Source organism: Schistocerca serialis, chromosome 5 (genome assembly GCF_023864345.2).
Source record: "Schistocerca serialis cubense isolate TAMUIC-IGC-003099 chromosome 5, iqSchSeri2.2, whole genome shotgun sequence".
Classification (NCBI taxonomy): domain Eukaryota; kingdom Metazoa; phylum Arthropoda; class Insecta; order Orthoptera; family Acrididae; genus Schistocerca; species Schistocerca serialis.
This window is the reverse complement of record NC_064642.1, coordinates 750,893,078-750,905,469: the sequence shown is the minus strand read 5'-3', so window position 1 is coordinate 750,905,469 and position 12,392 is coordinate 750,893,078. Positions and strand designations below refer to the sequence as shown.

The 12,392-nt window shown below is 39.0% G+C and overlaps 1 protein-coding gene across 1 annotated transcript in view; it reads left to right on the top strand.

Moving 5' to 3' along the window:
* LOC126481576 (SCY1-like protein 2) overlaps positions 1-12,392 on the top strand; it is a 691,940-nt gene that overhangs the window by 587,768 nt on the left and 91,780 nt on the right. Inside the window, exon 11 of the mRNA XM_050105436.1 lies at positions 5,536-5,792. Coding sequence (XP_049961393.1) covers positions 5,536-5,792 — 257 coding nt within the window. The remainder of the gene's footprint in view (positions 1-5,535; positions 5,793-12,392) is intronic.

The following is a 12,392-nucleotide window of genomic DNA, read 5'->3' as shown; positions in this document are numbered from 1 at the left end:
TCCTGTAAGTGGTTTATATGTTTACCAACTTTGTCACTTTCTTTGATCCAATCCAATGTCAACTGCATAGTTGCAATGGCTAAAATTGAAAAACCACACTAAAACTGCCATCACCTATTGTAATGCCATTGCTCTATCTAGCAGCAATCCATTTCAGTTTGGTCCCAGGAGTCATATTGCCCTTGAGTGCTTCACTACTCCACAGAGTGTGAAGTTCAGTCTTGCCTAGCGGATAATGGTGGAACAGTGACATGTTCATTGTTGCACAAACCTATCATGTTAACAGTATTTACATCAAAGAAACCTGGTATATTTTTAAATGGGTTTTCAGCCAACCAGCTACACAACTTATTTTGAAATAAATTCCAAGGCTTGGACCAATCTGAGGGTAATAATTTATTAAAGGATTTTAGTAAACTGACCGGAGTGAATGGTGGTTTGAAATACAATTTGTCTCTAGGGTTCAGTCAGTGAATATCTCCTCTCACATGAAATTCTTTTACATTCAGTTTAACGTGTAGCAATGAGATATATATCATTTGACTGTTTGTATTTTATGTTCTCTTAATAAAGGTAAACAGTGATCTTGGTTCAGTGCTAAACAATTTTTTTTTTAATTTTTTTTATTTCTGTAGTCGTGGATGACTATTGCACTTTCAGGCAGTTTCATTCATGGTGCGCCTGTGGGCACATCGAAAAATGGCAGGAGCTGCCATTGTATCAAGTCTCCATATCAAACCATATTACTGCGCTAATTCGGTACAACTGACTGGCACGTATTTTACTGCTATGACTTGTGTCATCAAGATCACATGACTTTGTGGTATAAGTTCTACACCATTTACAATACTTCAAAGTGAACAGTAAGCTCTTTTAGGGGAGTGACATATTTGCCCACTGTGATTATGTGTTGGCACATCTGTTGGCACATATCCTCATATTGCCTTCATTATTGTTTTTATATCTACCATTCATAAACAGTCTGCCAACCATTTCAGATTACTTAAGTTGATGAGCCTGAACTAATGTGTTCTTTCAAACCAGTATGGTACAATGCTGATCCCTACAAATGCGCAAAATTTTACAAAATCTGTAACCTTATAATGTCATTACTGTGTTTTATGGACTTCAATACGCCCTTTTTTCTTCGAAAAATTGCCTCCAAAATTCAGGTGCATCTTATATTCAAAATTAATATAAAAATGTAACTTGTGTGATTTAAAATTCCTGCCAGTTTTAAAAATGGCCAAATATTTGATGCTGTGGGGAACTCATCTCTACCTGGAAACATTGAATTCAACTGGCAGCACAGTACTGACATGACAAACATAAGTTGTGGGGGGATTCACAACATTGCTAACACTGCCTTACTTGTGCCCAACCATCACAGACCCAGAACACTGTCTAGCCCATGATATGTCATTGCAGTCTATGGTGCCAGTGAACTTCAATTGAAAGTGATTTGTGTTATTGTTAACAGAACAATATCTTTGTTAACAGCTAGTTTCATAATGGAAAAAAACGAAAGGTATTCATAAGATGCAGGCTATAAACTGAAAGTAATGGCATATGTAGACGAACATTGAAACAGAGGGGCTGGGTGGCTTTTCAGCCCTCTACCAACAGAAAAACCATTCACAACTGGCAGGCTAGTAAAGAAGAATTGAAAAAAAATATGGAAGATTAAATGTGCAAACAGAGGACTGAACACAAAATGGCCAAAACTAGAAGATGATGTATTGAAATGGATTGAAAGACACCGTCAAAATGGCATTGGAATTAATACAAAAATGATTCAAATACAATTTGCAAACTAGTGCTGCAATGGTACTTAACAGGTTTTAAGGGTGGAGTTGGTTGGTGCTACAGGTTTATGAAGCATCATGCACTTACCACGCAAACCAAAACCAAAATATCTCAGAAAATGCCACAGGAGTGTGATGAGATAATATTATCCTTCCATTGCTTTATTATTCAACATCAAAAGAAAATCAGTGTGGAACTAACCCAAACAGCAAATATGGGCAAAACTCCTCTGACATGATGTGCCAAGTAACATAAATATTTCCGTGAAAGGTGCTAAAACTGTAACTACAAAAACAAGGGTACATGAAAAAATGCACTGCACTGTTGTCCTCTCATGAGGCACTGACAGTACTAAACATAATCCAATGATCATTTTCAAGCACAAAACAAAGCCAAAACCTTCTGAAATACTGCCAGGTGGTGTTGCTTGTGTACATGACAAGGATTGGATGGATGAGGCTGGTATGAAATTATGGATTAACAGAGTGGGGGAGAGAAGTAAAGGTGCTTTATTGAAAAAGAGTTCTCTTCTTGTACTAGATCAGTTTAGGAGTCATTTGAAAAATTCTGTGAAAGAGAAATTGAGACACATAAATACAAAGCTTGCTGTTACTCTTGGAGGACTTACTTCACAATTGCAACCACTTGATTTCTCAATAAATAAATCATTTACAGTGTGTATGAGAGAGGAATGGAACAAATGGATGATGGATGAAATGCAACATGAATTCATGCCAAAGTGAGCTTTAAAACAACCGACAATCAAACAAGTGTGTCAATGGATAGAACTGTCATGGTGTAGAGTGAGAGAATACATTATTGTTAAATCTTTCAAGGAGTGTGGCATAGTAACCCTCTCAATGGCAGTGAAGACCATCTTATATATGAATAGGACAATGATGATGATGAAGAGGAAGAAGAAGAACAACAAGAACAAGAAGTATGAATATTTTCAGGGGCCTTAAAGGTCAGTTTTGTTTTATAAACTAAGAATTTTTTTAGTCTGGTTTTGCAATCCAATAATAAAAATGTTATTTTTTTAAAAAATAGCTTAAAAATTAAGGTGTGTCTTATAGTCCATACAATGTATTAGAATTCCAAGTTGAGATTATCTCGATCATGATTCTGTTCATAAGAACAACACTGTCAGTGCCAGCTATACAGATCATTTTACAATTTTGTGGATTTAACATTCTCTTTCATGAACAACTATATGATTCAGAGTGATAATGTCAAGCCATACCTTTCACTTGGTCTCAATGAAATTGTACAGCAGAGAGGTTGGAAAATCATAGAAAAGTTGACCATTAGACCCTTTCAGTGCTTGTATCTTGTTCTGTAATACTGTTCAGAGTGGTCATCTTAACAGTATGCTATTGACAGATGAGTGGTTGTTATTTGATGTTTATATTCTAAAATTTTCACTACTGCAATAATTTCTTTAAAAATGATTGTAGATATTATTCTTACAGAATGTTTTTAAACAATGAAACTTTTCTCAAAGATAATTCAGTTCCATAACACTTGCACTGAATCAAAATACGTAATATTTTATGCATTTAGTACTCAACAGCTATTGCATAACACATGAATTGTATAATTTTTGTCCATTGTAGTTGGTTGTAGAAGGCTCACGGAATCAGACATCTACCTTGCTGAGTCACAAGAAATATTGGTGCCACCTATTTCTGATAAGAAGATTTTGTATACTGGAAGAAAAAAGAATTTTGAACAGCAGTTGCAGTAAATTAAAATTGTATTATTTGTATCCACCACAAAAATATCAATATGTTGTTTTTTATTTCTAAGACTCACAGTATCATAGCCCTACAGCAAAATTAGTTGAATTTAACTGTTTATGAAGCTCAAATATGTATTTGCCAGCTCAATTTCCATCAAAATTCATGAGGATAAATTTGGAACAATTAAAAAATACTTTAAACCAAACTCTGTGTCGAGCAAGCTATCCACTACAAAACAACATAAATCACAGACTTCTAGAGTAAATACTTTCATAAATATGCCCATTCAAGTGAATCGAAGTGACACCATGTCAAAAGAGCCACTATACTGAGTCAGCTATTTATTCATTCACTAAACACATAATAAGATATTTAAATGTCAAAATATCACCAGTTCAGCTCTTCTGTAACTTATCAAAGACATTTTACTGTGTTAATCATAATATTCTATTACAGAAGTTAAATTCTTTAAGGAATATGAAATTCTGCATATGCCTCGCTTAGTTCTTATTTAAGAACAGAATGCAGACAGTTACTCAATACTGTTCCAAATAATTCAAGGATGAAGTCTACATCATACAAATGGAGAGAAATTACAATGCAAGCTCTGCAGTGTTCAATCACTGTTCCAGTCTTGTTTGTCCATTATTCAATCACTGTTTCAGTCTTGTTTGGCCATTATGTTGATGATTTACTAGTTTGATCCACTATTTTTTTTTTAATCAGGAGGCAGAATATTACTCCTATTTGTTCATGATACAAGCATTATTGTAACGCAAAGCAAAGAAGCATATGTTTTTGTGCCACAAAGCACGCCCTTGACATAAATTTGTTGCAGAATTTTAGAACTTGTTTTGAGCTCAAATGGAATGAGCTCCTCATAGTCAACCAGCATGAATTCCGAAAACAATGATCATGTGAATCCCAACTCACAGTTTTCTCACATGATAAACTGAAAGCCATGGATCAAGGCAGTCACATAGATGCTTTAGTTTCTGAAAAGCATTTGACTCAGTACAACATCTATGCTTATTACCAAAAGTATGATTCTGTGGAATATCAAGCAAAATTTGTGAGTGGATTTTTTGGTAAGGAGGACACAACATGTTACATTGGGTGAGATGTAGAAGTAATTTCAGGTGTGCCCAAGAGAAGTGTGTTGAGACTCTTGCTGTTCATTTTGTATATTTATTACAATGTGGACAATATTAATAGTAATTAAGGCTTTTTGCAGATGATGCATTAATGGAATACTGTCTGAAAGAAGCTGCATACATTGTCCAACTCATACAAATATCTGGGTGGAACAGTTTGTGGGGTTATGAAACTGAATGATCATGGACAAGAAGTTATTGGTAAGGCATGTGGTTGACTGCAGTTCATTTGTAAAATAGTAGGGAAATGTAAAGAGTCTACAAAAGAGACTGCATACAAAACATTTATGCAACCCATTGTACAATACTGTTCAAGTGTGTGGGACCTGTACCAAATAGGACTAACAGGGGATAGAGAATGGATACAAAAAGGAGCAGCACAAATGGCCCATAGGTTTGTTTGACCCTTGGAAGAGTGTCATGAAGATGCTGAAAGAACTGAACTGGCAGACTCGTGAAGAAAGACAAAAACTATCCTCTGAAAACCTATTTAGAAAGGTTTTGAGCCAACTTTAAGTGATGAATCTAGGAATATATTACAATATATTACAATATTGTACCCATAGGGATTGTGAATACAGTATTAGATTAATTACAGCACACACAAAGGCATTTAATCAATACTTGTCCCTGCACTCCATACATGAATGGACTGGGGAAAAGTCCTAATAGCTGGTACATTGAGATGTACCCTCCACCAAGCAATTCAGAGTGGTTTACATTTTACAGATATAGATGTAGATATTTTCTGTTCCAGGTCCACCCCTACCCTTTAAAAATGCTTATAAACAAAACTGTCTACCTCTGACTTTGGCAAAATGTACTGTGTGCAGACTCAGGTGTGCTAGGTGGCTGGTGGTTTGGTGCATCACCATCGTCACCAGACAGCAACTTCCTGCGCGTGCATAATGCCTTCCCCAACCGGCGGCTGTCGGACAATGCACTCATGATGCCACCCAAGATCCGCGTGGCACCTAGCTGCGCCTCGTCGCCTGGTGGCACGCCTGGCGGTGGCCTGCCCGTGCGCCGGCATTCCAGCATTGGCCCACAGGAGCGGCGTGGGTCTGCTGTCAACCTGTCGCCACCAACGGTCAGTCGCCGCTTCAGACTCTGCTGCTCTCATCACTGTCGCATCACACTTATTCAAAAATTTTCTGGACTTCCAGCCATATCACGTGGTTCAAACTAACAGAGCTTGCGGCTTTCTACCCCGCATGCCATTGCAGCTTACTACACCACATCTCCTGTTTGCCATGTTATCACTGCTGCCTTGTCAATCAAAATATAGTATTATATCTAAAAACAAAGATGCTGTAACTTACCAAACGATAGCGTTGGTATGTTGATAGAGACAAAAAACACATAAACACACACACACACGTTTGTGTGTGTGTGTGTGTGTGTGTGTGTGTGTGTGTGTGTGTGTGTGTGTGTGTGTGTGTGTGTGTGTGTTTGTGTGTTTTTTGTCTCTATCAACTTACCAATGCTTTCGTTTGGTGAGTTACAGCATTTTTGTTTTTAGATATATTTTTCCCACGTGGAATGTTTCCCTCTATTATATTCAAAATATAGTATTATTCATAAATACCTCTGGGGTTTCAGAAGGCGTCTGCCCAAAAATTAAAAGACACAGAGAGAAGTGATACATATCAGTGGAAGGAGCACCTCTCAAAGTTTCGATTCTTAATACACACTGTGGTGATGTTTCAGATCACATCACTGTCACATCACTGGAGGGAGAAGGGGGGGGCACAGGCATGTAGGAACATGACATCTATAAGAGTGACACATTTTGCATTTTGCGTTCTTGAATTCACTAAATGCAAGCCAGTTGTGACAGTTCAAGGTCAATTTCATACCAGATATCAGGTAAAGGCTCCAACAGACAAAACAGTCAATAGGTAGTACAACACATTCCGTGAAATTGGCTGCTTATATGGAGCAAATAACAGGCGGGCCATGGCAATCGTCATCAGAGAAGGTGAAGTTCGTATGGAAATCATTTATCAGGAGATCAAAGAAACAGATCACAAGTGCAAGCAGAGAACTGAATGCTGACTATATGAGACAATATGCTTTGTTTTTGCTTTTGTAATGACTTGCAGCAGCTACTGTAATGTGAGCTAAAAACTTGGAGAGCTGCACTATCCACTGATACCCTATTTTGTTATTTTCTATATGTCTTGTACTTTTCATGTTGTCTTTTGAAACCCCAGAGCTACTTATGAATAACCCTGTATAAGTCAGTGTTTTTGCTTCTCATCTGCTGCAAACTACAGAGTTTAAACAAAGACCGCCCTTTACAGGCTTCAGCAGTTGACAGATTATTGTGGAGGATTGAAATCTGATGTATCAATGTCTTTCTTTAATATGTCCACCTCTGTAGCTAAGCTGTCAGTGTGTCTGTCATGTGTAGGACATGGGCTGAATTCTTTGTACTGCCAGGGATTTTGTCTTTTTTGAGGACTGAAAAGGGGAGCACTCAGCCATGTGAGGCTAACTGAGTAGCTACTCAAATGAGATACAACGCCTCCAAGGTTCAGGGTCCTCTGGTTTTGATAGTGGAGTGACTTCTGTAGTTTTACTCTTTTCCCATCTGTGAGCCCCAGAACATGAGGAATGCTACATTTATTGCTGTTTCTTCAAGCTATCTTCCATAGCCAAGGTCGCTAAAGTAAGGAATGCATGTTGTGATGGTCCGCTTACCTGTTGTCTGACGTTGCACTTGTTCTGCGATAACTTGAAGTTTCATGTCTTGCTGTACCATAAATATATCCAGGAAACTAATGATATGAAGGATATTATCAAATGATTAGACTGAACAAGAAATGAATTTTAAAAGATAGTTATCTCACTTTTTTTTGCAATATACCATAGTTGATGGCCTGTTCCAGTTTTACGGTTTCCAGTTTATACCTCTTCCACTGTGAACGCATAAGAGAGAAAACTCACCCAAACATTAATCATAGTCACAGTATTTGTTAAGTTTCACAGTGGCATAATATGCAGTGACAAAACAATGAAAGTGACAGTGCACATGAAATAATTTGCAGTAAATTGAACAAAATTAATGACATGGTCCAGTAACTAGAAGAACACTTTTAGGCTGTATATTTACTAGTTCACCCAAGATTTTAAGACACAAAGATATTCCTCAGTTTCAGACTATTTACAAATGTATTTGTCATGAATATTATGTTGGGGAGCAGAATGTCCTTTCATGAATACAATGTTAGTATCATGCTATGTAGGCACAGTCTTTCAGTCAAACTAACATAACAGTGTTATCCGAATGCTTGCCTATCACAAAATCTAATGAAATCTGTTACAGAGATATCTATGCACTGGCCAGCTGCAGATAGCCAATTTTGGGAGAGGTGTGGTTATTTAAAGACAAGTGTAAGAACACGATGTGATTTCTGAAACTACTTAGTGTTTTGAGATTTGGCCAGGTTAGATTTTACTATATATTGAAGGAGGGTCCATGGTTGGCATCCATTTATCAGCTCTGCCAGGCTCTTGTCTCCCACCGGAATGAAATGGTACAAATTCAAAAAAAAATTCTAAAACAGCTTCAGGGGACCTGCCGCATATATTCTTCTGCATCTGAGTTTTAAACATCCCCACCACATGTTCAGTATTACCATTAGACTGAGGATGAAATGGAGGAGTTGTGAGATGATGAACACCAGTAGCCTGACAAAAAGATACAAATTCTCAAAAAATAAATCACAGTATGCACAAGTCCCTCAATTACAAAAATCTTAGAGAGGGCCGAAATAGTGGCCACTGTGCACGCGGATGAACAATGCGCCATGTGGGAAGATTTGGAACAGTCATTCACTACAATGAGCCAATACTGAAGAGCCCATCAAAATCAATACGTAGACACTTCCACAGATGCTGTGGCATTGGCCAGGGTGAAAAAGATGCTGTCATGACCACATATTGCTGAAAACAGTGAGCATAAGTGAATCAATAAAGCATGTAATGTCTCCGTCTGTGTGTGGTCAGCACACATGCCAGGAGCCAAATCTGAGAGGTGAGTGGTCACCTAATGACTGACATGCAGAAGCCACAGTACATTATGGCATAAGGAAGTAAGAATCTCAACAGGGGAGCAGTATCCTTCACAGTTAACTGTAGAACCCCATCAGATGCAGAAAGGTAGAGCTGGAGGGAGACATAACTATGCAAGAGATCCAAGGCAGGGCCTGGAGGTTTTTCTGACCAGCTGTGCTGCACATAAGAGAGAATCCACTTAGTACAGCATCCACGGCAATGGTCAATCCCATCATGGCACTAGTGATCAGAAAACTACAGACAGCATTCTGCTTCTCAATATCTAAATAGAAACAAAGCAACTCGTCCTTATCGAACATTGGGTCTGGCCCGATTGGAAGGTGAAATAAGGCATCAGCATTGGTGTGTCGCAACATCAGCTGGTAATGGATCTGATAATGATAACAGGAGAAGAAGAGAGCCCACCACTGCAAACAATGTGCTGCCTTGTCCGAAACAGAAGCTGAAGGGTTAAAAATGGCAACTAATAGCTTGTGATCTGGGATTAATGGAACTTAGAGCCATACAAGAAGACGTGAAATTTCTTGAGTGCATACACAATTGCTAAAGCCCCCTTTTCAATCTGAGAATACTGCTGCTGAGGAGGAGTTGAAGTTTTAGAAGCATAAGCACTGAGTCATTCAGATCTGTCCATGTATTTTTGCACCAACAACATGCCAAGACCATTCTGAGTGGCATCTGTAGCCAACATGAGATGCTGACCCAGCTGAAAAGTGGCCAGACACAAGGCAGATTGAAGCTTAGATTTAAGCAAAATGAACACTTGGTCACAAGCTGGGGAGCAAAAAAGGCACAATATAATGCAAAAGTGTGTGCAGGGGTTGAGCAACAGTGGATGCAATCAGTAAAACCATATGGTAGTACGCAACTTTAGCTAGAAATTCCCTTAGTTCCTTAATGGAGGTCAGCTGTGGCAAAGCCGCAATTGTGTCAACATGATGATGCAATGGCTTGACCCCTGTACAAGAAACTACTCAACTGATGGCTGAAAAAATTGAGATTTGGAAAGGTTGCACTTGAGACCCGCAGACTGGAAAAAAGAAAATGACGATCGAGATGGTCGAGGTGGCCTTTGGTGAAAGAACCCAAAACAATGATATCATCTAGGTAATTGATGCAGCCAGGTACAGAGGCTATCAGCTGTTCTAAAAAATGCTGAAAAATTGTGGGCATGCTAGTGACACCAGAAGGCAAGCATTGATATTGGCACAGGCAGAAAGTTGTATTGACAACAAGAAGGCATCTGGTGGCCACGTCCAAGGGGAGCTGGAGGTATCCTCCTGACAAATCACTCTTGGAAAAGTAGTGGCCACCTCACAATTTTGCGACCAACTCATCATGGTGGGGCAAAAAGAATATATCTGTCATGACACTGAAGTCCCCTCAGAGGTGACGCTTACTCGTCAGCTTCTTAACAATGACCAGTGGTGTAGCCCATTCATTGGAAAAAATAGGCCAAATGACATCAAGCAATGTCAGTCTATTCAGCCTCGACCGAGTTGCACAATGTGACAGGCACCTGTCATGCCAAAAAAAACTGAAGTGGGAAGACTCTTTCACAGTAATGTGGGCCTGAAAACTGGAAGCCCCTGTGATGCTGAGTTGAAGGTTGTACTGTTGCAATCGCTTCCTTGACATCCTGAACACCTACAGTGTGCCTAACAGGGGTTGACTGAGCGGCTTCCAATACGTGCATCACATCAGTCACATGCATTCTGTCACAGTAATAGGTAGAGAGAAGCTTGCACATTTCATCAAATGATAACCTGGCCGGTTCTTGCAGAGGCACAAGTTGGCACAACAATTGATAAATACATTGTGAAAGACAGGAAAGGAAGAAAGCTCTACACAGGTTTGCATCATTCACATGAAAAAGCTAGAAATGTTGGTATAAATGTGTCTCATAAGAGTCCCAGTCTTCAGCCAGTCATCGTATGCCAGAGAAGGATGACCATTGCACAGATGGGAGAGTGACCTGCCATGAACATGGAGATGCCACTTGACTTAGGGCGGTGGTGAGAACCTGCTGTTGTTCTGCAAAAGCCTGCCGGTGAGCAATGATAGGTTGGAATATTTATTCCATTGAGACATTCATCGGGTGACTTAGCACTGATGCTAACATGCAGAGAAAACGTAACCCTCATTTGTCACCAAGTTTGCTATAGCAAGAACAAACACGATTTATGAAGCATAGTGCTTTATAGAGAAATGTGTAAGATGCAATAAAATGCAGGTTGTGAATGGCACTGGGCACATTGACTGAACAACAGTAAGATGGGTTACAGAATAGGTGCAGCACTCATTAGGAATCACTTAAATAATACTGTTTCTTTGGTGGCTCACCAGAGTGTGTCAAGGGGCTGACCCAGGTGGCCTCTATAAGCAGAATGTGGCCTGTATGAATGCATGATCTCTGAAATCATGCACATCGTGAGTGAAGGTACGTCACATAATATGGACTCATAAGACTTGATTTTAGGTTGGCTTTTGAATAACATATTTCAGGTTATCCACAAAAGTACAGGGAACATTGTTATTATGTCTGATCTAAAATCCCCTACTTGTAAGTATGGCATCCATTGTGAAATAACCATTTCATGATTCTAAATTATTCAAAATCCCAATTATTGGCTGAATTAACTAGTGAGCGGTATTGTTCGATTCAAAAAATTATGGTAATATAGTTAATATAATGGAAGGAAACATTCCACGTGGGAAAAATTATATATAAAAACAAAGATGAGGTGACTTACCGAACAAAAGCGCTGGCAGGTCGATAGACACACAAACAAACACAAACATACACACAAAATTCAAGCTTTCGCAACAAACTGTTGCCTCATCAGGAAAGAGGGAAGGAGAGGGGAAGACGAAAGGAAGTGGGTTTTAAGGGAGAGGGTAAGGAGTCATTCCAATCCCGGGAGCGGAAAGACTTACCTTAGGGGGAAAAAAGGACAGGTATACACTCGCACACACGCACATATCCATCCACACATGCTTGTGTCTGTATGTGTGGATGGATATGTGCGTGTGTGCGAGTGTATACCTGTCCTTTTTTCCCCCTAAGGTAAGTCTTTCCGCTCCCGGGATTGGAATGACTCCTTACCCTCTCCCTTAAAACCCACTTCCTTTCGTCTTCCCCTCTCCTTCCCTCTTTCCTGATGAGGCAACAGTTTGTTGCGAAAGCTTGAATTTTGTGTGTATGTTTGTGTTTGTTTGTGTGTCTATCGACCTGCCAGCACTTTTGTTCGGTAAGTCACCTCATCTTTGTTTTTATATATAATATGGTAATATAGTCATATTGTCAAAGTTCAAAACCTTGCAGTCGTTAAAGGAGAATAGGTGATTGAAATTTAGAGAAGCTGAATTTTTTATGTCAGTTATTTTGTCAGTTAATTAAATTTGGTTAATTCCAATTATGTTCTTGGAAAGACAGGAATTACTACTGCCCATGGCTCCATGAAAAGTCTGCCAACTTTTAAAGCCTTGTAACATATGATCCTCAATAAACCCAGTGGCCTGCTGCAGTTGTGTAATTATTGTGTAGACAGCAGTCATTCACAAGCAGCATTATCACTACATTAGACTGATACTGTTAGCTACATGG